A 25855-nucleotide genomic window follows, 5' to 3' on the forward strand; every position below is an offset into this window, starting at 1 on the left:
GTATCTCTGTTATAACCCCCAGCACACTGCAGAAAAATTGTTTATATGTCTGTCTTCCATACTGGGCAGGGACACTACTGTGTTTTAATCACCTTTGCATTCTTTATGCTTTGCACAAGTCCTGGCCCATGATATAGGTACTCCAAACTTAATAGATGTTTGACAAATGATTATTACTTCTGGATGAAAAAAATTTATGTAATTGTTGAATAAAGCAGAAATGTATTTAATTAATTAATGCATTTAATTAATTAATTGAATGCATGTAGACATTCTACATGCATTTAATTGATTAATTAATTCCATAATCTTATGAGTAGGAGCAGGAGTTATTCTTCCATAGCTTTATTGTGATATAATTGACATACAACATGAGTAGAAGTTATTATCATCCCCATTTTATGGGTAGATTTCTAAGCGCTGAATCAAAAGTCCTTACAAGGATTTCATGATCTGGCCCTTGATTACCTCACTAATTTCTGCTTCTGCCAATCTCCCTTATCCACAATACTCACTCTGCTCCACCAAACATCTTTCTGCCTCAGGCCCTTTGCACCTACACTCAGCCTGGACCACTCTTCCTCCAATATCCACTTGGCTTGCTCTATCACTTCCTTCAGGTTCAATGTTACTTCTTTGACTATCTTACATAAAACAGCCCATTTTCTCTTTCTTTATTTTTTATAGAATTCATCAACACCCTACACAATTTATTTATTGTTTGTCTCATACCACCAGAAAGCAAGCACTGTGAAAACAGGGACATTTTTTGTTGTTGTTCACTACTGTACCTCCAGTGCCTAACACTGTGCTGGGCACATTTTATAAACATTTGTTGAATGAATGAATAAATTTCCTGAACTGCTATAGGTCTTTTTATTTTTTTTATGACAGTTTTGTTTTTCTAGGAAATTGTCCATTTTCTGTTTTCAAATTTATTGTCGTAAAGTTATTCATTATATCCTCTTATTTTTAAAGTCTCTGCTCTGCCTAGAATTATGTCTCCTTTTTAAATTCTAATTTTATTATTTGTGTCTTCTCTCTGTTACACTTGAGCAATTTTTCCAAAAATCCCACTGTTGGTTTTCTTGAATTATTAATATTTCTTGAATTTTAATTTCATTAATTGTTTTCTTTAGTATTCCTTTCCTTCCACTTTCTTTGGGTTTAACCCCTTCCCTTTAAAAAAAATTATTGATTTAGATGTTAAACCTATTTATATCCAATTTTTTTCTGACATATATACAAAAAACTATCCTTTAAGTAAGACTTGGACTGCAGCTCATGAGTTTTCATATATATTTCTTTACTGTTCAGTTGTAAATATTTTTATCCCATTATGATGTGTTACATGACCAATAAATTATTCAGATGTGTGCATTTTAATTTCCAAATGAATGAGAGGGTTAACATTATTATTAATTTCTAAACTAACTGTATAGTCAGAAAAAGTGACCTGTATGTTACAAATCTAACTGAGACTTGCTTTGTGCCCTAGTACATAATCAGTTCTTAAATAAGTTTTCTGTACCTGAAAATAATGCATATCCTCAACATGACTGATAAAGAGTGCTCTATGATCATGTGATCAATTTGTTCACTATGATGCTAAAAATCTTCTATATCTTTAGTTAATTTTGGTCAGATTGATCTGTTGATTACTGAGACACATTCTACCACTATAACTGTGGATTTATCAAATTTTCCTTGTAATTCTGTCAAGTTTTTTGCTTTACATATTTTAAGGTTATGTTATTAGTTATATACAAGCTTAGGACTATTATGTATTCACAGTCTTTTTCTTCTGTCATCATATAGTAGTCCTTTCTATCTTCATCCCTAAAAAAACCTCCCAAAACAAAAAAACACAAAACTTTCTGCCTTAAAGTCTGCTTTGTCTTACGTTAATATAACCACAATAGCTTTCTACTGACTAGTTTTTACCTGGTATCTTTTCCCCAACCTTTTCCTTTCAACCTTTCTCTGTCTTTACGTTTTAGGAATACATTCTAAAATAGTCAAAAATAGTAGATAGGTGTATTTTTTAAAGTTTCACTTGACCAATCTACTAACTGGCAACATCAGTTGACATATTAAATATACTTATTAATACATATAGATTTATTTCTACCACCTTATTCATTTACTTTACACCTCTCTCCCTCTACTATATTGGATTATCCCCCCTTTATTCCCTCTATTTGTTTCGAAGTTATACATTCCATTCATTATCTTTCAGTTGTTACCCATACGTTTTTAAATCATATCTGACTTAACAAAATATAAAGTTAATTGCTATCCCTATTCTTCTCTCAAACAATATAAAAATCTTAGAATGCTATAATTCCAATCAGCTCTTCTCATCTTGTATTATTTTGTCCAGTCTTTTTGTTTGACTTCATTTTGAAGTCCCTAAATTAATCACTACAACTGTTGTTTTGTAGTCACATTTATCTAAATAGTCACCATTCTTTCTTTCATTTTATTCCTTTCTGGATTCAATTGGATTCAGTTTCTTTCTACCTAAAGCATTTCCCTCAGTTATAAACTAACTCTCCCTCCTTCCCTATAAAACTATCTTTTTCTCACTCCCTCTGTCTATACATATAGACACATATATTCTTTTATATTAATTTCTGAAGATGTATTTATTTTGCCCTCACTCTTGAATGATAGTTTAACTGAGACAATCATTTCCTTTTCATCTTTGGAGGATACCATTGTCTTTCAGCTTTCATTACTATTGTTGTAAGTCTGCTGTCCTCAATTTGCTGGCCAATAAATGCCACTGAAGGTTCTTGGACAGAAAAGTGATATGATCAAAATCCTTATTCTGGCTGCATATTACCACAATACTACTAGAAATGAGGAGAAACTAGAGAGAACAAGGGGCACTTAGAAAGCTGTTACAGTAGTCTACATAAGAGGTGGTGATATGAACCTACATAGTATTCACAGATATGGAAAAGGGGAAATAGATACAAAAGATTTTGGCCAGAGATAATTTATGAAACATGGGGATTAGGAAGCTGAATCTAAAATTTCAAGCTAAGATCATAGGAGAATTATAGTGTTTATTAACAGAAATAGAAGAATCTTACCTAGTTAGCCTTAGACTACATAATCCTGCACTTTTAAGCTCCATGAGGGCAGAGATCACATCCACTTCATTCAACAATGTGTATAAAGCATCTAGAACAATACTTAGCACACAGTAGATACTCAGATATTTAGGAGTTAATAAATAAATGGGGCAGTCAGGAGAGAGGAGAAAGAAAAAAGGAAACAACAGGAACTAACGATTCCTGAGAATCCACAGAATTATTCTAATCTCTGTATGATGTATGTAACATAAGCCACATTTCACAGATAATAATAGAAACAGACTCAGGGATATTAAGGTAATAAGAATTCATGAATGGCAGATACAGGATTCAAATCCGGGTCTATTTCACTTCAACGCTTGCGTTCTTTCCAGTATAGACAGGGTATACACAAGGAATCATTTGAAATATGTTTACTTCAGAATATTGTGAACGTTGAAGGTGAAATTCAGAAAAAGAACGCATTAAAATTCCACCTACCATATTCCCTACCCCGTGGTTTATGTGGCTGAATTTCCATCGGCATCAACTACTCTGATGCTTTATATGTCACATGTTGCTGTTATTATTATTTTTCTTTAAAACTGTTATGTAACATCACTAGTGTGTGCTTTAACTATACTGTAAACTCTAATTACCAAACTATATTGCAAATTCTTAATATAGGGTCTGTGTCTTATCCTATTTTATAGTAAGTTTCAAGGTCAGAGTCAAGGTTCATTCTCTTCATTGCTGTGTCCCCAACTTCTACCATGGTATATGACATACTCTCCTCTTAGTTTATGTATTTAATAAATAATGCATGTCTCCAACTGCCAAGCACTATGGGGGGTACTGCGGCTGGAGTAGAGAACAAACCAGACAAGGTTCCTGCTTTCCTGGAGCTTAGTGATGGGGGAAGAATGACAATAATCAAATAAATATAAAATATGTCAGGTAGTAGAAGTGCAACAAAAAAGACTAAAGGCAGGGATATAGAGAGTGATCAAGATTAGGGGCATTTTTTTTAATATTATGAGTGGGAGGAGTTAGGGAATGCCCCTCTCATTAGGTTATATTTGAGCAGTAAAGGAGCATACCCTTTAAAGAGCTGGAAAAAGAGGACTTCGGGCAGAGGAAATGTTAAATTCAAAGGCTCTAAGGTGCAAGTGTGTGTTTGACATGTGCGTGGAAGTGGAATAAGCAAGAGGGCTAGTTGTGGGAGACAAGGTCAGAAAGGTAATGGAAAGACAGACTGTGTAATACCATTTAGGCCATGGTGGGGACTCTGGCTATCATTTTGAATGATACAAAAAGCCATAGGGTCAGGGGGAGAGCTTATATTTTAGAAAGATCATCTTGGCTATCGGGTGGAGAGAACTCCTTGTAGGAAAGCAAGGACAGAAACTAGGAGACTAGTTGGGAGGCTACTGCAATAATCCTAGCAAGAGATAACAGAGGCTTAGAATATAGTGGTAAGTCAGAGGTGGTCAGCTTGTTGAAATAGTTTTGAGGAAAAGCCAACAAGATTTGTGGGTCAATACGATGGATGGTCTGAGAGAAAAAGAAGGAAGAAGAATGACTGGAAAGTTTTTGTCATGAGCAACCTGTAGAACAGAGTTTCCATTTACAGATTAGAAAAACTGTAGAAGGAACAGGTTTCAGAGGAAACCAAGAGTTCAGGTTTGGGTAACTGTGAAATGCCTAAAAGACATTCAACTGGTAATTAGATATGAGTTGGAAGTTCAGGACAAAGGACAGGACTGGAGATATACATTTGGGCTTCATCAGCATATAGATGATATACAAAGCCATGGAACTACAAAATCTCACTTAGGAATTAAATCAAAAAGAGACGAGGTCTGAGGACTGAACCCGAACCACTCCAAATCCAGAAGTCAGGAAGATGAGAAGAAACGAGTAAAGGAGACGAGAAGGTACAGAAAGTAAGCCAGCAACAGAACCCAGAGAACAGTGCCCCTGAGGCCCTGAATGTTGGTGTTGCATCTCTCATACTGCCAAGTGCAGTACCTCGCCCAAAAGAACATGTGACTGATTTCAAAAGCAATATCTGGGGACAAATTCAATTAATCTTATTATTTTCTATTTGAAATTTTAAAGATGGGTCTAGTACAATACACACAAGGCTAGAGGTGTCCCTACCTTCATCTAAACCCTAATGAGAAGTTATTAAAAGATACATCAGTCCAAAAAATAAACTGAATTCCTGTAAGAATCTTTAAAAGTAAGGAAAAGAAAAATTTGAAAACAAAATGTTAAAAAGTCCTACATTCACACAGGACATAAGGGAGAAGCAACCTGTGTTCACATTCTAACATCTGGATCCCCACACAAATTTATGTCATGCATAAGGTCAACTGCATCTGTATTTTACCATGTTTACTGAAATTATTTATGCTTAGAATCTCAAATCCTAGGAGAACCTAAAAAGTATGAATCAGCCCAGCTGACTCCTGTTCACAAAATAAATAACCTAGAGCTGATCATATATTTTCTGATAAAGCTTGTACAATCTCACATAATTAAAGTAGGCATCTAATTTCTACCGTGCTATTCTGCATATTAACTTCTGAATACATTCTAATCAAATTATTTTCAATTATGAGGAGAAAGAATTTATAATAGGGAATATCTATGCTTCTCTAGTGATTGTGATAATTTAAGAATGGGGGGCTGACCTATGACCCGACTGTAAATATTTCACACTTCAGTGTAACTGATAATATGACATGTGATAAATGTCAATTTGTTAGTAAAATGGTTACCAAAATGAGAAGGGAAATACGACCCCCCCTCACACTTTTTTGCCTCTTGGAGCAAGGATCTCAAGAGTAATTGCATGTATGATGACTTTTAATCATGATTGCAAAATAAGAACACTGAAATAACAGCGTTGTCATTGCCCTGTGAAGGGGGCAGGGCAATTCTTTCATACACCATGTGGAATAAATGCCAGTGACTTAAGTTCCACTTCTCACATAGCATACTTTATAAAAAGTTAGTGAAAAGAGGGATACAATTACTCTGTGAATTATTTATAGAGCGCTATCAATTGTTGGAAGTTCTCCAAATGGATGGGAAACCTAACAAAACAATCCAGTCACTAAAATGGAGAAAGCAATAGTTAAGATTTGGCTTAAGAAATACATATATACACAAATAAAACAAAAATCTTTTGTTATTTTGTGAGATTTCTTAAAAACCCTGGATGTTATCTTTTAATGCAATGACATGCTTTCAGTAACCAAATGTAAACTAGCTGTGGTTTTGAAAATGAAAATTTTGTTTTATTGCTTGATCTTTTTAGAGATTTGTTCTCTTGGTAGGTTTCTTTGGGGGAGGATTTTACCAATATGTCACATACTAAAATAGCCATCCACAGAAAAAAATTCAAATAGTTTGAGGGAAATCAACACTGACAGTTGTTGCCTTCCATAATAGATAAACACATTAGCCAGGCTCTAGCTGTTAAAATAGGAAATCCAAAGTAAACAGCAGTTATAAAAAGCTTTTATATAAACTGTACTAGTTCAAATAGCAGTCTATGCCAACCTTCCTTCTGTCTAAAAACCCATTACCGATGCTGACTACTGACTGTAAAATAATTTATGGTTAAGCAACAGGTCCCCGTAGACTGTTTAAGTATCAAATCAAACATGTCATTAGGTCACAGATATTAACAACTCTTTCAAGATGCTGATCATACATAGGGCTCACAAATCAACCTGATGTATAATACGGGGAACTTGGGAGGGTTAGAAAGAGTTTTCTAATCAGAGAAAAGCTACCATAACTCTACGTCTTATGATTTCTTCTTCTTTCTATTTACTCTGGTTATACACTCCTTTTTACTCCCACACCTGCCTCAAAGTTAACATGGTCATCACTGCCTCCATATTTCTTCCGTAAGTTGATACGGCCTGATTCAAGCCTTTAACATCAACTAATGTCTTTTAATATATGGCCTAAGTATCTTTGAGATCAAGGAAGCTACAGTCATAGTGATCTCTTGATCAAAGCTTCTGAAAGAATGTAATGGGCAAAACAGAGAGGCAAGAGAAAGCCTAAAGATGAAAATGAAAAAAATGAGGCAATACATGTGGGGGAAAAACAGCAGTATCGTGAGGATTAACTAGCTAGGAAACTTCTCTCCTGAAATGGCTTGATTACAATATCATCTCTGCTCACAGTTTCTTGGTGGAAAGCTAACAATAAATCACCTTCCAAAATCAGATACAAAAAAGGCTATTTCAGAAAACCCCCTTCTACTAGTAATTAACATTTGATTATGTTTTGTGGTTTATAAGAAGTTTTTTATATAAGGAAGCTATTTAATTTGCACAAAAATTTTTAAGGTAGATATTCTTATTATCCCCACTTTATAGATAAGGAAACCAGGGCTTGGTGAGGTTAACAACTGCTTCAAGATTCTTATCTCCTAAGCTCTGGAGTGGGATGTGGATTCAAGTCCTCTGAAGCCAAATCCAATGCATGTCCCAACAACCCTGTGTTATCATAAACTGATTGTTTCTAGATCCTCTAATTCCAGTTGTCTGCAAGGTTCTCTGGATATGGTCGTGTTGGTTTTTAAAAAGCAATAGGGAAAATCGATTGAATGACTCACTTTTCAGAGTTGCATTAACTTTTTCAGGCCACTGGGGTACAATTTACTAAATTACCTCTCCTAGAACACTAAATAGTACCCTAGTGGGTCAAAGAGTAAATGCACCTCTGAAAAGTGAGCCATTTATCCCCTTCTTCCCTGTAGTACCAGATGTAATATGTCCCCTATGACAGAAATATTAACCCATTTCCATTAAAAACTCAAGAAATTGTCCCACACTAGAGAAAATGAGTATGGGGAAGTGTCCCTGGGAGAGGAAAACAAAACAAACAAACTCTCTTCTATAATCCTGCCCACAATACTGGTGAAAAGTCATCATGTACTTATATGAAAATATTGGGTTTTCATTCACTGGAAATTGATTTTAATCAAGACCTTAAAACAGGATAAAAATATATAAATTCAAAAGCTGATGGTTTTCAGCAGGGAGATACACAGGACATCGTGATGGCTGTACTGCAGTATTTAAAAAATAAAGCTCAAGCATTCATCTTGCTTATGTAATAAGATATATATCACAAACAGCTGTTCTTTCACACGTCTCACTATACTAGAGGTTATCCCTTTGATGGAAAAAAATTCTCTTGGCTAGCAAGTAAGCACATTATTACTTTTAACCTCTATAAAGGGCAAAAGCCTCTGAATACATTTCTGAGTTGCCACAGGAATAGCTATTGAGTGATTTAACAGTTGCCAGATACCTTAATAAAGCCAAACTTTAAGTTTTCAGCACTGTTAGTCCCTTACTGTTCTGGAAGATGGCTATACAACGAAAATAAGACAACTTTAATTTAAGAATCATCCAGCTTCTAATTAAACTGCCATAGGCAGCTGGTTGGATAAGTTTTAATCAGTTTCAATCACCTATTGATTGGTATACTGAAGCCTAAAAAATTAAAAGTAAAAGATGATTGGGGAATTGTCCCATCTCTGAACAACAGTAGAGGCCTCTGTAAATAACTCCTCTTTTAACCATCAGCTAAATGAACACTTCAATACTGCAGTACAAAGTCTTCTGCAAAATTACTTTAACTAACAAGCAGAAATTTATCAGCTTCAGCCAAAATCAATGCTGAAATCAATTTGAACACTGGTTGTGTCTAAAGGGGCTCATTGGCAATTTAGGGAAATTACACCATGTAAATGCCTGTGCTTTAATTGAACAGTTTCATCAACTAGGCTGTGATTGCTGTCCATTCATTTATTTACTTTCACTGCAGCTACCAATTCTGTAAAGGAATGGCTTTTGTCAGGCTGGAGAGAGGCACTTTATCTTCATTTTGTGCACTTTTGTGCATAACAGACTTCATGAAACTGGCGTATCAGGACTAGGGTCAAAACAAACCAGGAGGAACTTTTTCCTTTAACATAAAAACTGAACGACACTCAAACTACCATCATACCTTCCACCATCCAGGGACAGTCAACTTTAAACTCAGTAAAAAGGAAAAATCTGTGCCTCTGTGTTTTGGACAACAGAAGAAAGTATTTGGATTCTAAACTCACTTCCACCATGGTCTTCTTTTTGAGATATCTGTAGTGACTTCCAAAAATATATAAACTGTATTAGAACATTCTCTCCAAAAATTAAGCACCATTTTGTTTTACAACGTCCTTTGAGATTAGTCAAGAGGAGGTGCTATTCTCCAATCCATTCAGGAGAGTAAGGCTTAAAGACGTCATATATTTTCAAAGTAAGATTAATGGGAGGAGAAAGGGAGAGGGGTCTGTGTGGGAGGAAAAAACTAGACTAGTTTATAAAGACCAGCAGCTGAAAACATCTACAAGATTCCAATGTTGATTTAGATACACAGACAAAGGCACTCACAAAATCATGGGCAATGAAAAAACCCTAAGGTGTAATTTCTGGAGAATCATATGCTGAAGTGACTGAAGTCTGGAGATAGGCATTAATGTTTTTAACACTGAATTAATCAGTTAATTCAAAGATTACAAATTCCAGGGAAGGAGAGAAGAAAGAAGACAGCTGTTTGTTCATATGGGTCATCTGTAAGGTACATGTGCCTGATGCAAAAAATAAAAATACAAAATGCAACTGTAGTATATTTGCTAGAAAATGCCATCAGAAATTCTTAGGCTTGCACATAGTTTGCTTACCTTAGCTCCTCACAGAATCAAAATGTAATTATTTACTAGTAAGGGCACTGGGAAAGGACCAAGAAATACGAAAGCATGAGCTTCCGTGGTGGTTCTATCCCTTGTCTTGCTTTGACTCCTCAGGGAAATCCCTTAATTTTGGTGTTTCAGTTTCATCATAGGTCAAATGAGGACGGTGATACCTACTCTACCCAGCTATATTCCAACGCTGCTGGGGATAACCCTTGGCATGCTATGGTGGCCCAGGTTGGAAACACAAACGCAGCCATATGATTCTGAGCAACCCTTGCATCTTGGGTGTATGAAGGAAGGGTCTTAAAACATTTTGCTAGGCTTCCAGGGAAGCAGGGAAACTTCTCATTTGCCTCTTCAGTCAGTTACCCCACTGTACTCTGCAACACTCACTAAGAAGTACCTTTAAAAAAAAGTTAAAAGGAAGAAGAAACAAATGGTGTCCAGAAACTTAACTGAGTACACGTGTGTGTGGTAAAAATTCACTCTGTAAGTTTATCCCATGTACCATTTTCTCTACCACTATAAAGTTTCATTGGCTATATTTTTTGTTGCTGAGACAATGTAAAAATATATTTTATTCATAGTTTTTAGATAACTTTTCAGAAAACTTAATTACGGTTTAATCAGGGCTTTATGTTTACTGACTAAGTATATTGTTACATTTTGCTGTTATAGTTAGCAGTCGTAATAGAATCAGTATGTTTGAGAACGTTATACAATACATATTTTCCAAATACACTAAGCTTGTTAAAATGCTATATTGATTGTGCCCTAAAGCAAGTTCTAATTTTGTCTGAACATTTTTCATTTCATTATTTGAATTCACAAAACAAAAACCACGAACTCTGCTTTGAGCAATAATATTGTACATTCTTTTTCTTTCTTTCTTTTATAATACTGACTAGGAAAAGTATGGAAATTTTAGGGTCAAGAGGATAACATAATACAAAGTCACATTTAAAAATCAAAGTAATGTTTAAAAAAACTTGATGCCTAATACCCAGAGCCCACGTCGCTACTGCTATTTCCCCCTCTAATTTAGTAACCTGCTCCTCCAATTCAGTTTTATTTCACAAATCAGAACCTAAACTTATTTCACTCCAGTAAGGCAGCAATTTAACAGGAACATGGTCTCTTATATCAAGGTAACCAACGACAGAGCAATTTAAAAAAATTGTGGCAGAAAGTTATACACAGTAAATGCCTTTTGGACTTTCCAGTGAATTATTTTCCAAAAAAAGCAATTTAAGTAAATACCCTAGATGCTATGGTATACAAATATTTGCTTGTGCTATATGCCAACCAAGAGCCTATAATTTTCTAACACATCAGATACTGTAAAATAGCTAAAAAAAAATTAATGTGTCTTATAAATCAAGAAATGCACCACCTCCACTAGCACAACCATACAATTAATCTAGGGATTCAATTATTAAATTCAAAGCTTTTGATAAGTAAAGACCCAAAGGATAGACCAAATAACAAGTTATGTTGCAATAATTCTGTCAGCCAAGTAATGGTTGCTTTAACATCTACTAAAAAGCCTCTAAAATTAACAACTAGAGGTGGTGCATCACTGAGTTTCAGGATTATATATTAATTTATATCTCACATCCAAAAATAATTTGGGTTAAAAATTAGGAAACTTAAGACTGTGAACGGCAAACAGGAAAACCCTGGCTTGAGAAGTAGGCCCAAGTACTGACCTAGGTGTCAGAACAAATTAAAGGTGCACAACTCGATGTTTTGATACTGAGTTTTAGTCTTTTTTTAAAAATTATTTTATTTTATCTTTATTTATTTATTTTTGGTTGCATTGGGTCTTTGTTGATGTACGCGCGTTTCCTCTAGTTACGGCGAGCGGGGGGCTACTCTTCACTGCGGTGCGTGGGCTTCTCACTGCGGTGGCCTCTCCCGTTGAGGAGCACGGGCTCTAGGTGCGCGGGCTTCAGTAGTTGTGGCACACTGGCTCAGTAGTTGTGGCTCGCGGGCTCCAGAGCGTAGGCTCAGTAGTTGTGGCACACAGGCTTAGCTGCTCTGTGGTATGTGGGATCCTCCCAGACCAGGGATCAAACCCATGTCGCCTGCACTGGCAGGCAGATTCTTTTTTTTTTTTAAATAAATTTATTTATTTTTGGCTGTGTTGAGTCTTCGTTGCTGCACATGGGCTTTCTCTAGCTGTGGTGAGCAGGGGCTACTCTTCGTTGCAGTGCGCGGGTTTCTCATCACGGTGGCTTCTCTTGTTGTGGAGCACGGGCTCTAGGTGCGCGGGCTTCAGTAGTTGTGGCTCGTGGGCTCAGTAGTTGTGGCTTGCGGGCTCCAGAGCGCAGGCTCAGTAGTTGTGGCGCATGGGCTTAGCTGCTCCGCGGCATGTGGGATCTTCCCGGACCAGGGCTCGAACCCGTGTCCCCTGAATTGGCAGGCGGATTCTTAACCACTGCGCCACCAGGGAAGCCCCCACAGGCGGATTCTTAACCATTGCACCACCAGGGAAGTCACCTGAGTTCTAGTCTTGATTTGACCGTGGGCATGCCACTTAACCCTTCCAAGCTTTTTTTTTTTTTTTTAATTTTGGCCGTGCTGCGCGTCTTGCGGGATCTTAGTTCCCTGTCCAGGGATTGAACCCGGGGCCCTGGGAAGTGAAAGCGTGGAGTCCTAACCATGGACCGCCAGGGAATCCCCCAAGCTTTATTTTTCTCACTGGTAAAAAGAGGGTAAGCATACCGACCATGCCTTCTTGGCAGGGATTTAGCAAGGTCTCAAAAATCCTACATGATCAGGCCCCTGCCCATCTCTCCACTCTCCCCTGAGCTCGCTCCAATCACACTCCTAGACACAACACCTTCACACCCATCTCAGGGCATTTGCCAGAGCAGTTCCCTCTGCCTGGAAGGTTCTCCTCCCAGATTCTCCCATGACTGGCTCCTTCCTGTCCTTCAGGTCTCAGCTCAAATATCCCCTCCTCAGACAAGCCTTGCTGAGCACCTATTTTACATTCTATACAGCACTTGCAAGGTCTGATATCATCTTACTTCAGTATTCATTTTCTCGATTACTGTCTGTCTGCCCCCCTAGCATGAGCTCCAGGAGTACCGGGAACTTGTCAGTCTTGTTCACTACTGGATGGCCTTGGCACAGACTGACTCTTGTTCAATGAATATACAATAAGACAAAATTTAAAAGAACAAAACCAAGTGATACCTGACACTAAGATTTTTATGGTAGCTGAATGCTGAATTTCATTCTGGAACTTTAGACTCGGGAGTAACCTTTGCACTTATTTCATGTCCAGTCTAAGTGGGAATTGTTTTCTCAGTGATTCTGAACACTAAGCCATATCGTTCTGCTTAAGGTAGAAGCCAGAGCCACCCAGCAATGCACAACACTTTGTGTCCATCCTTAGGTTGTGAAGACTCTGCCTCTGCAGGTTAATTCCTAAAATACTAAGTACCTACAGTAGGTAAGGGGCGGTGCTGGGCCCTGGGAGGATACCCACTCAGATGACCTCTAGGCAGGACAGTCCAGTGGGAAGAACAGCAGAAAGAGTACATGGCTTACTCTAACCAAAGGCAGACTGCCACAGAGACATTCAAGACAAGCACGGACTTCCCTGGTGGCGCAGTGGTTAAGAATCCGCCTGCCAATGCAGGGCACACGGGTTCGAGCCCTGGTCCTGGAAGATCCCACATGCCGCGGAGCAACTAAGCCCATGCACCACAACTACTGAGCCAGCGCTCTAGAGCCCTCGAGCCACAACTACTGAAGCCTGTGCGCCTAGAGCCCATGCTCCGCTACAAGAGAAGCCACTGCAGTGAGAAGCCTGCACACCGCAATGAAGAGTAGCCCCCGCTCGCTGCAACTAAAGAAAGCCCGCGTGCAGCAGCGAAGACCCAATGCAGCCAAAAATAGATTTAAAAAAGAGAGCAATTTGAGGTGGGCCTTCAGAAGAACACAAAGCAAACCTGTTCCTCTGTCTACACAAATGCCTTTCAGACTTTTTTATGTCAACTGTCATGGGACCCCTTAATTTTCTCCTCTTCAGATAAAAGTCAGCCAATTCCTCTGACCACTTCTCAACTCAAATAACAGTTCCTCCATGAGGCCCTTCCTGTTACCTCCTGAGGAAGGAGCTAAAAGTCGTCACTCCTTCCTTGGCCCCCCAGGGGCTGTGTGCCACACAGACAGACACACAGCCTAGACTGTGAGGCCCCGTACTTACCTGTGGACAGAGCTTCTCCCTCTATCTGGACACAGCTCCAGTGAGAGCCTGGCTGTCCCCAACAGCTGACACAGTGCCCTCCACACAGCACACGCTCAGAACACGCCCCACTAATGAATGAAGGAGGATTAGACAGGCAAATTCCCCAGACCCCTTGCTATTCTCTCCATGCTCCTCTGAGTGGTCTCTGAACTGTCCACATCTCTCTGTAAACTCAGTACCCAGAACTAGAGACAAAAATCCAAAAGTGGCACCCTGCAAGATGAAGTCAAACCCAAATGAGATACCCTCCTAATGTAGCCAAGAGAACAGATTTCAGTGGAAACTAGATCTCTTCCACCCTATAAAAATAGAAGTGTGCTAATGCTTATCTGTTCACAAAGACTTCTGCTGGGGACTTAAATTTCTTTATAAAGAAAGCACTTTTATTAAAATAAAATATTAGAAAGAAGCCTTGCTGCTTCAAAACTATTTTTCCCTGAAAGGAGATAGGGTTGAAATACTTAGATTCAGCAAATTCTTACTTGAAATATTACCATAATGTATTGATTTTTACCAGACTCAATTGACTGAAAAGTTGTTTGTGTAGCAATATTGGCCAAACCAATATACTAGAACAATTTTGTTACCCATAGTAATCAAGTGCATTTCTGAAGTATAATTATACTGTCATAAAAATAAAGCCAAGATACCCTTTTCCAAGCAATAAAACAATAGGGGCTATAAAACAGGAAGAAGAAAAGGCTAAATAAATGAGATTTTTTAAAATGAAATTTAGTGTCTTTCAAAAACACCACTGCCTCCTCTTCCTTCCCTTAAGCCAAGGTTAGCAGAAAATGATCAATACTTCAATCTCAATAAACTATTTCAATAATAGTTAATTCGGGTGGAAACAGAGTCTGAAAATCTCTGCTCAGCGACCTGTGACAGCCTGTCATGTTGGCTGGATGCCAATAATCCATCATTGCCATAATGGATATGAGCATGTGTGAAGTTATGGGAACATGGAAATGGGGCAGCAAAGGTGGGAAAGGTGTAGAGAATCAGGAGCTCAGGTTCATTCTTCAGATTCTAATCAATACAATACACATTATTGTATGAAACAAACCTATAACGGTGAATGCTGAGAGAGGGAGAGAGGGAAGCATACATAATTAATTTTATTTGACAAATACTCATTGATTTTCTGAAAATATTAATATCCTTGCTTGTCACATGATACTATAATACAATCCAGCTATATACAAGTTATTTAATTTTACATTAAGATGATATCTTGTTTGCTTGTTTAAAATATGATCTTGGCTGCAAGGAAAAGGCACTTCATTTGATTGGAAATTTAAAGTTAAAATAAATCAAACAATCACCCTAGCTCTTGGGTCAATATCAAAACCATTTAAAAACTACTCTTAATTTACAAGATGCACTTCAGGGAAAAAACATAAAGGAGTGGGGTCACTGATACAGTTGTCAGAGAAGCTGGGGTTAGGCCTACGGCTGTTTTGGTTTGGCACCTTCAGGTTGTTTGGTGAAAAGGGAAGTGATAGTTTTTCTGGGTATTATGTGGTTCCCAATATTTTCATCAGGGAATCTCTTTCTTATGCTTTCCCCTCAGGGATCCTATGTTTTAAAATATTTTGTTTACTAAACAGCCTTTAATCAGACAACAATTCATGTATTTTCTCATTTTCTATAACTGACCACCACAGCTTCTAATTTTCATGAAATAAATCATATTAAGTGTAATGAGCTGATATAATTCCAGCCCCGAAACAAAAATGTAATGTTTTAGTTGGCCTGTACAGCCATATCATGAGGGCAGAATACAATTTAATAGCTCCTGTGATCTCAATTACCATCTCCAAGGACCATCTTCACCCTATCGCGCAAAAATATTTCATAAAATTGGTTAAGACAACAGAAATGAAGAGAGACCAACACCTTTGAGAATTATTATCCCCTCCCTCTTCTCTTGTCTCTAGATATGGTCAAATTAATTCTTAAATAATGGTATATATCCAATCTTCAAAATGACATGTAGTCAGCATATATGCTGCTGATTAAACCACTGAGAAAATTCTACCACAAACCCAGGTTAGACCCTTAACTGTACTGTAGGAAGCAGTTGGATTTAGAAAGTTCACTAGTGTTTTCCAACACCTAGAGATTAGAATACATGGCCAGAAAGCTGACAACTTGAGTCTTAGCCTGAATAATTTGCATTAAGGAAAAAGATAACGTAACAGATGATCCTTAAGTGCTTGCTGGCTAACTGACTTAGCACGACCTAAATCCTAAGAGTTAGATACTACTTCATTTCTGGACCCAAAGCTTATGTGACTCCATCAAACAATGCACTGAAGGAGCAAAGGACCTGAGTGACTGGTCTTCATTATCACAGAATGTTTCCAAAGTAACTGGGCCTATTAATTACTTTCCTTTCCACGTGACATACTGTCCAAGAAAAACGGACAGTAACTAGAATGTTGGGTTAATGGATACCAAATACTCCAAGTTTTAACATTTGAAAGAAAATTAATCATTCAAACATATGCCCTTAGTTTAGAAATCCCTACTCTTCTCGGTGAATGTTCTAAAACAATTACACAGTCTCAAAATTATGCAGCCTCTAAAACCAGCTAGGTATGGGGAGGATCCAATTAAAGAGCTCTACTAAAACCTGCTTGGAAAAAACCTCCACTTGCCTCATTCTCATTCCAGCCAACACATATAAAGCACCTAGTCTATCCTTAGGACAGTGCTGGGTACACTAGAAAATACAAGGAAACACAATGGACTCTGCTTGACCTTGAGAAACAACACTGCCTTGGGGAAAAACAGAGTGAAAGGAAGAGATGCTGTGTAGAGTGCTGGCTTTGCCACGTGAACGTGAGCTCTAGCTTCTTCCAGGGGAAAAATGTGCTTACCATTATACCAGCTGTCCTATAGCAATTTGAAATTAACTATGATAAAAGAGAATACACCTTGAAACTCTGAAAAGAATCATTCTATTTAAGTTAATACATAAGATATAATAATAAATCATATTCATGAGGCAACTAGAGAATAAAAGGAAACAAAGAAGTGTATGATGTATCATAACATAATGCAGAACTTCTCAAAGTTAATTCAACACAACTCTAATTCTGTGAGATATTTATAGATGTTCCTCAAAAAAAGAATCCCATGGCCAAGTAAGCACAGGAAGCCCAGGGATTAACGATTTGTCTATCACTGGTACTATCACAAACAGTAGCTAACATTTAGTAAGTGTCAGTTACAGTGCTAAGTCTTTTCTATGGAACATCTCATTTAACTTCACAGTAACTTTATAAGATAGGTATTATAGGTATTATTATCCCCATTTTACACATGGGGAAACTGAGGTAGAAGACGTTACGTAACTTTCCCAAGATCACACAAGCTAGTTAGTGGCAGGTGCAGGATTCAAACTCAGAGCCTCCACATTTAACTGCAACACATACTGTTCTCTACTTCCCCGAAGTTTTCGAAATTTATTGTGAATCTACCAGAAGGGAATAGAACATGTGTGTTTCCTGATTTATTTTTGTGGAGCAACTTGTAGCACTCTGGGAAATGGAGCAATAATTAAAGTGCGTTCATTTCCTTTTCTTAAATTATTCTTCTTCCTAGGCTTGGGCTATACTTTAGTCTAGGGTATTTCCTTTATGATCTATTTCATCTGAACTAGTAATCCAACAGATACCACAATTTAAAATTACCTGCCTAGATCACTATCATACTAGTAGCGCAGCAGGGGACTACACACAGAATCCACATTTGGTTTAAATATCTGGGCCCAGAAATTCATATTGTATAACTGAGGAGAACATCTACACTTAGAGGATGAAAATGTGATCAACTATTAAATAATATATATTGCAGTTACACAATATCATATCCCTTGAAACTCACAACATCCCATCAAGTGGAGCAAATAAGACTGAAATATTAAACTTTTGCTTTACATTTATTATTCTTTATAAGAAAAAAATTAAATAGGCCCATTAGGCAGTTTTGCTACCAATGAGTGGATTTTCCAATATTTTCTTCATCTAGTTTATGTAGCGTAAACTGTAACGTAATCATTTTTGTTTGAAAAATTAGTTTTTATAGTCAACACCATTAAGGTAAACTTAGTATAGGAGAAAGTCAATCATAACACACCAAACACTTAGTTTTATAGAGACTTCAGTAAAGTGGCTTTTCATTTCCTGATGATTATACAATTTCTTTGTGCTGAACTAAAAGTCAGGGATATAAGAACAACACAAATTGAAACCCAGACAGAAATGAAGACCAATGATCAATGATAAGTGGTTATGCAATTTGACATCTTCATGTCTTTCCCCTTAAGAATCACCTAGGCAATAAGTGAAATGTCTTCTTTTTTATAAGAAATCTATTACATAAAATAAGGTACTAAAATGATCATGATACTGCCACTCACCCTCCATAAACAACCACTGTCAAAAACATACTAAATCTTACAATACATACTGAGCATTAGCAATGGTAGCTAACTAAATGAACCCAGGATAAGTCGCTAATGTCACCGCAGCATCCTAGCAAACTGAAGAACTCATGCTTAAGGACGTCCCCTTGGATACTGTGGCCCTAATAAAAAGAAAATGTCTAGCCATGCTTCTTAGCTAAAAACAACATAACCCAGGCGAATGGGGAGTTATTGTTGAATGGGTACAGGGTTTCAGATCTGCAAGCCAAAAAGAGTCCTGCAGATGGATGGTGGTGATGGTTACACAACAGTGTGAATGTACTTAATGCCACTGAACTGTAGACTTAAAAATGGTTGCGATTGTAATTTTTATGTTATGTGTTTCTACCACAATTAAGAATAATAGTTAAAGAAAAACAACACTAACATAATTTTATGTTGTAATTTTTCCTTGCTGGATGGGCATATTATTTCCACTTCCCTGTATCCCCTCTCCCCTTTTTTTATAAACCTGTTTTAAGATAAAAGGTTAAAATTTTAATATCTAGGATATTATTTCTAATAAAAATTATCTGCTGGGGTTTGGTGGTCTTATGCTTTCTCCCTTCTAGAATAAACCAGGACAGTAAATTCACAATAGGCCTTCAATTTAAAAATAAAAACATGCTTGAGAATCAAACATTTGGTGAAACAACACAAATAAGTAGGTTAGGAGTCTAAAGAAATGTTTTTGGATTCTATTCGACCAATAAAAGGAGTCGAAAGAGTTGCTAGACATCTTTTCTGTTTTATTACACCTGAACACCAGCATAAAAGCATTAAGAAAAAGAAAGGTTGAGACTTTGAAAACCGCTCCCTCCAGGGAACTCAAGAGAAGCAAATTGGAGTGCACATGTTCCTTCTTCTTATTTCTAAAGGTACCTGAACCCAAGAACCTTCAGGACAGGGTAAAAAGTCAAGTCAGATAAGAGTGAGGAAGAGAAGACTAGGACGAAGAGATGCTATTTATGCAGTACTGGGGGACTGCATGGGAAGGAATGCTAGTATGATCCACAGAAGGACAACAAACTTTTTAGACACATGAGGCATCACACATTTTAAGGGCAAGACCCAAGGATTGTGAAAGAAATGTGTTATTATTTAATTCTCTGAATTATCATAGTGGAAGCACTTAACTTTCAGACCAACTATTCACCATAGTCAGTTATCTATAGGAAAAAACAATCCAAATATGTAAGCATACGTTCTTAAAGGACTATGTTAAAGGACTTTAGGAGAAAGGACTCACATCCTGGCTCTATCTACAGAGAGGACTGAAGCCCTGGGTGGGGGACTGGATCAGATAACTCTGAAGGAGCTTCTAACCCTGAGAAATCTGATTCTATGCCAACGCTGCATCTGCGTGGAGGATGTTCTGGAATTTTAGGATGTGACCTTTCACATTCATGGGCAACAGGGCGATTTTGCAACAGGGCAATTTTTATCTGTATTCACGTCATTAGTAAGAACTTAAAATTCTAAGAAAATCAGTAACCAGTTAAACATAAATTAAATAATTTACAACTTTGAAAATATATATTAATATCAATAGTAAAACATCTAAGGTAAAAACACAATCATAATGTGATGCAGGGTTAGTGTATATATGGAAAACAGCTATCTGGAGGAAAGCTTTATTACTCCCTCAGGGCTTTCTTACAGAGTATGGATTTTTTAATTCCTAGTGGAATATTTTTCATACACCATTGCAGACTATTAAGTACCAGACATTACATTATGTAGTTTAAACTTTGCACTACTGCACGAGAAAGACTTCCCTGTTGAGAGAACTATTTTTTACGGTTAGCATTTTTTAATATGAAAATGAACACTTCTTTAGGGTAAGATCACTGCAATTGGAATTTGGGAGAATTTTATAACTTAACATATTCATCAATGTGTAGAAATTCTCTCAGGGAATAGGGTGAGGAGAGAAGGAAACACAACAGGAAGAAGGCTTTTTAATAACTGTGTGTTGACACAGGGCAAAGCAATGGTATTTATAAGGTCTGTCTTCCACTGGGCATAGCTGTACATACACAGGCAGGGGACTAGCATAGGGTGCTAGCAAGTTAAAAAAAAATAAAAATAACGGTGTTAAAGAGCGAAGGAAAAAAATACATTAAACTTCAGGCCAGTTAAAGGTATACTTGCTAATGGTGGACTATTAAATGCTCACCCAGGAGAGATGCAGACTCAGAAATATTAAAAAGGCAATATAAATGCACTGTTCCAAGCAATTCCTGAGAAAATAGATTCCTTGCAGAATTTTGGAGTCAAATGTGGAAATAAAATCTAAGCACTGGTGGTCATTTAAAAATCTTTGCCATGGAGAACTTGGATACCCACATTTGGCAAAAGTGGATAGAAAGTTTAAACAAAATTGACTACTCACTTGTAGACTGTGCCTCCGTTGCCATGACCAAGAGTGTCTCGATACCGTATGTCTTGTTCATTCATCTCCACAAGAAAGAAAGAAAAACAAAAAGGGTGTCATGCTGTGGATGGAAATGTCAAGGAAAAGCAACTCTGGGCCATAAACAACAAGCAGTCTGGGTCATTTCAAGTTCAGCTGCAAGAACGAGAAGATCAATACAACATTTGCTGTCCAATTTATAAAAGACGATACCAAGGGACAAAGTGATGGAAAGTTTAATGACAATTTGTTTGCCTGGGTCATTTCATTAAAGTTTGATAAAAGGTGTCAAAATGGAATGATATAACATAGCTCAGAAGGGTCAGGTCAGAGATACTGATAAGAACACAGTCTCCAGCACTACATAACCACTGCCAAACAGCACTGCACATAACCAAAGTCAAACTTGGCAAGAAAACACACACACACACACACACACACTTCTAGTAATCAAATGCACAATTTGTAAATAAATCAGCCCCTGAAAACTCCTCAAGTGACCCTCTAATTAACATTAAACAAACTAACTGAATAATGTTAACGATTTTCCTAGAGTAGATATAGCCTTTTTTTGAAAATGATAAATTAGTACACAGCAATAGCTGGGTAGAAATCTTATGCTCATGGAAAAGTGCTAAATCAATGCACTTTAAAATGCACATATAGTCAAATATTATAATGCATAAAAGGAAAATAGATAGGCATGTGATTCATATAAAGTCATTTTTGTAATTTATTATGTAAAACAGTATGTGCATTTTCCCAGGTTCTGTAAAACTATTATACCACAAATACTACTCTCATTTGAATCGTGAATAGAAGTGAACTATTTTAGTACCCAAAAAATAATGTTTTAGAGTTTGAAAGAACTCCCTAAATAATTATTTATCAAATGACTTTAAGACTAGTCAGATTCTATTTGAGGCATTCAGTAATTTTCTACACACTGGTCCCGTTGCTTAAAAATTAACTGCCAACTTTATTCACTAAGTGGATTCAATAAAGGTGTTATTTTCCATATAGCTAAAGCTTGGGAAAAGCCATAGTAAGCCCTGAAAAAAAATCAATTTCCAGGGAATTGCACTGCCTTGCATGGGCAGAAAATGGATGGAGTTTTTAATTCAATATCACCTGGAAAAAAATAGTTTGCTTTCAGACCATTATAGTAAAGCTTTAAATATTTTGCTCTACTCTGAACTTCCACCAATGGAATAAAGCAAGGTTCCATTTATCAAGGGAAATATTTTTGTCTATACATTTCTGAGGTTGAAGCTTCAGAGAGCTGTGATAATTAGGAACATAGTGCAGGTAACAGAAACAGCTTCCTTTCCAAGCCATTCTGCCAAACCCTAAAAGAATATTGACAGATTAATGTATAAAGGCCAATTCAGCACCCCATTTAATTGTAGTAAAACCTGACTGACGTAATTTGCAATTAGCTAGTTACTATATTTAGGGTCAGAGGCAAAATGACAGACAAGTCAGAAAAATTGGCAACAATTTTCCTATTTGAGGGAAATTCTGTTCTTCATTATATGTGGCATGAAGAAAGAAAAGAAAATCTCATTATTCTGGACCAAAAAACAAATTTTAAAACAGCATGAAGAAAAGTAGCACATCAAGTTGAGATACTAAATAAACTAGCAGAGTTGCTACTGGGTTTAATTTGATCAAAGGGTATAAGAGATACATATGTAAATAGCAGTATCTATTGGCAGGTACAAATAGGCACATTCCTCAAGGTAGCCCAAACATGACTCTAACAACCTAATTTGTACTATTAACTTGCTTAACAAGCTGCACCCTCATCACAGCCTGAAGTAAATTTCTAGGAGAAATTTTACTCACTCAACATCTACAAATTCTGAATTGGTGGCACTGAAACTTAAGGGTAAGCAGGATGTAGCTATAGGATCCAGGCTCTGGAGAGGTCACAACCTGTGATTACATTCCCTCCACCCCCACCACTCCAGGTAAAAGGACCAGTAGTTTCCTCTTAGAAAAATATAAACATAAGACTCATTGATATTATACATTCCAATGATATACTGTGAGAGACCTAGGACTTCAGAGGGGGCTTGATTTTGTGGTATTTTGTTGGAGGCAGAAAAGGCAAAGGGGCAGGTCTCTGAGCAGCTTCAACCACTATAATCCCAACACCATAGTCTTTTTTAACTTTAATACCCACTAGGTTGAAAAGAGAAGTGGAGCAGCCACCCACCCAGCACTCCAACCTAACCAGGAGTGGTAGATGTAAAAAAAAAAAAGGCAGGGGATAAGCTGAACGCTCCAGAGAGATGGGGGATGATGTTGTGGACGCCGTATGGGGCGTGGGGGGGGGGTGTGCACACACATGCATGCGCACGCTAACACAATGTTTAGGCAAATTCAAGGGTGGAAATTTGGAATCCCTCAGATAATGAGAAAGATTTTAAGAGTCTCATAAAGATAAAAATGGTTTTAAAAAATAAGTTCTAGAACCACATCACTCAAAAAGACAGTATCCATAAAAAATTGTTTCGACACTGTTTTAAAGTTTTATATAGACATTTGCCTGGCCTATAAAATGATTGATAGATTTTTCTATTTAAAAATATCAGATCTTTTTTCTTTTTGCTTATTTGAATCTTCCAATTTTCATAGAGTATTCAAATATTCTTCACGTTAAAAAAGTCTTAAAAAGGAAAACTATTAGAGTCAAGCTTATAAACTGATCACAAACGAATTCTGAGAATTTTGTATATCTAATCAAAATGGATTACTTTAATTGATCTTAAATATAAAAAAATCATTAAAGGGATCAACAAGTAGCTAATAACATTTCTGCCTTTTTAGTTTAGAAGAGCATATTATTCAACTTTTCAAAATGAAGCATAGGAACAGTACTCATTATGATACAAAAGTGGGATTTATAAGCCTACAAAGTATAACATTTAAATATTACAGTTGGGATCAAGTATCATAAAAATCACACACTTTTACAACATTTTAAACATATAACCCAATTCGTTTGGGTCATATAACTAGTAAATAGCAACTAGCCAAGGTGAGAACTGTCTTTCAGGTTACTCTGCCCAGTGCTCTATCTTAGCAGCTGATCTCATGTGTAAGTACAGAGGGACATCCTCTGCATCAATGGTCCCTGGTCCATAGGAAGGAAAATAATCAAATGAAGGGCACTCAAAAGTTAAAAGCGATTTCATCAACTACGATATTTGTTTTTAAGAAGAGAAATCACATAGCTCTTTAGATAAAAAAGAGGTAAAAGAAAGTTTTTATTCAATAAAGATACCAAATAATTTTTAAATACAAATCAGTTTCCTTGTTTTGACTTAAAAAAAAAAAAAAAAAGCAAATAAAAGGCAGAATAATAGATGTGAGGGAGGAGGGAGAAAAAACCCTGAGAGTTACAATGACGTGTCAACTGCCGCAACAGCAAATGACCTGGGAGAGATGATTGGCACTGGGCTCTGCTGCTGCTGCTGCTGAAAGAGACGTGGGGGCTGTGAAAGAACGTGGACGTGACACCCCAGAGGGCGGAAAGGTTGTGTCTGCGCGGGGAGGGGAGGTGCCATGCAGTTTGGACTTACACAGTCTCATCTATGTTTAGGTCTTCGTATGGGATCTGAGACGAACCATAAGAATCTAAGAGTTTTATATACTGGTAATAGGACACTCTTTAAAGCTAACTTTACAGTCGAATACTATTTTTCTTCCTCTTCCTTTTTTTTTTCTCTAAACACAGAAAGTTTTTTAAAGGCATCTGAAGTTCTCAAAATAACAGCCAAACATGAAGCAGGATTAGAATTATTTCTAGTTTTGTGACTTCACAGTACATTTATACTTGATTTACCAGAAATAGAAAAATACTGCCACCCTCTCCTACAAATTATAAAAAACAAACAGAGGAAAGACAACTTCAGAGATGCAAAGGTCAAAGTCATACATCCTTGGAGTGACTGCACTTTTTTAATCCTTTAAATTGACCCACTGGGCCATTTCTAATCAGTTTCAAATCAAGGGCCAATGTTAAACAGATGATACCGCACTACAACTGAAATGGGAAAAACACATCCAGAAAACACATCAGTGGTACTGATTTATAGCTCTCAGTACAACTTGCCAAAAATACCTTATGATTTGTTTTTTTTTAAGCTGGAAAAAAGGAACCCTCCCTCACAAAGCGATTACAGAAGAACAATGTCTCCATTCCAAAGACTAAATGTTAAACTTTTTAAAGTGTTTAATATAATGTTAACGAAATTAATGGGGAAAATGAAATGGAATTCAATTATAGATCAGCAAAGAAAATATTCTTTGTTTATTGTCTGCCTGTGTTAAGAAGAATCAGTACCTATTGCTTATAAATCATTAAAATAAAAAAGCTCAATTAATCCTTATTTTATATGTAAAGGTCTGACAGAACTAGTCCTATCACCAGACCTTTGCTTCACAAATCGAAGCAATAATAGTTTCAGAAAGCAGTCACACTCTATGAGCAGACAATTGGAGAGATTTAGTAAATCCCACTTTATAGAGCAGAGACTAATCGGAAAACACAAGCCAGTCAAATGTTTCTTATGAACTGTTGACACTATATCAATGCTGAATCAATTGGTGGCATTTACTCTGAGTGACAGAAAAGAAATAAATATTTATATCACATAACCTATATCAATGAACCCAGGCAGAAAGCTATTTCTAACCTGTCAATATTTGATTATCTTGAAGAATCATGTCCCTTTCTTTTAATGATTAATATGAATTCCTTATTAAATCTAAGTGGAGGCTAGTGGAAAGGCAAATCATTATTAATGCTTGAGAGCATAAACCACTAAAATAA

The 25855-nt window shown here is 36.9% G+C and overlaps 1 protein-coding gene across 6 annotated transcripts in view; it reads right to left on the reverse strand.

The window, feature by feature from the left end:
* MAP2K5 (mitogen-activated protein kinase kinase 5) overlaps nucleotides 1–25855 on the reverse strand; it is a 264152-nt gene that overhangs the window by 186379 nt on the left and 51918 nt on the right. For all 6 annotated transcript variants that reach the window (XM_061181974.1, XM_061181976.1, XM_061181973.1 and 3 more), the window contains exon 8: nucleotides 20992–21056. In XM_061181974.1, coding sequence (XP_061037957.1) covers nucleotides 20992–21056 — 65 coding nt within the window. The remainder of the gene's footprint in view (nucleotides 1–20991; nucleotides 21057–25855) is intronic.

Source organism: Eubalaena glacialis, chromosome 2, assembly GCF_028564815.1.
Source record: "Eubalaena glacialis isolate mEubGla1 chromosome 2, mEubGla1.1.hap2.+ XY, whole genome shotgun sequence".
Lineage (NCBI taxonomy): Eukaryota > Metazoa > Chordata > Mammalia > Artiodactyla > Balaenidae > Eubalaena > Eubalaena glacialis.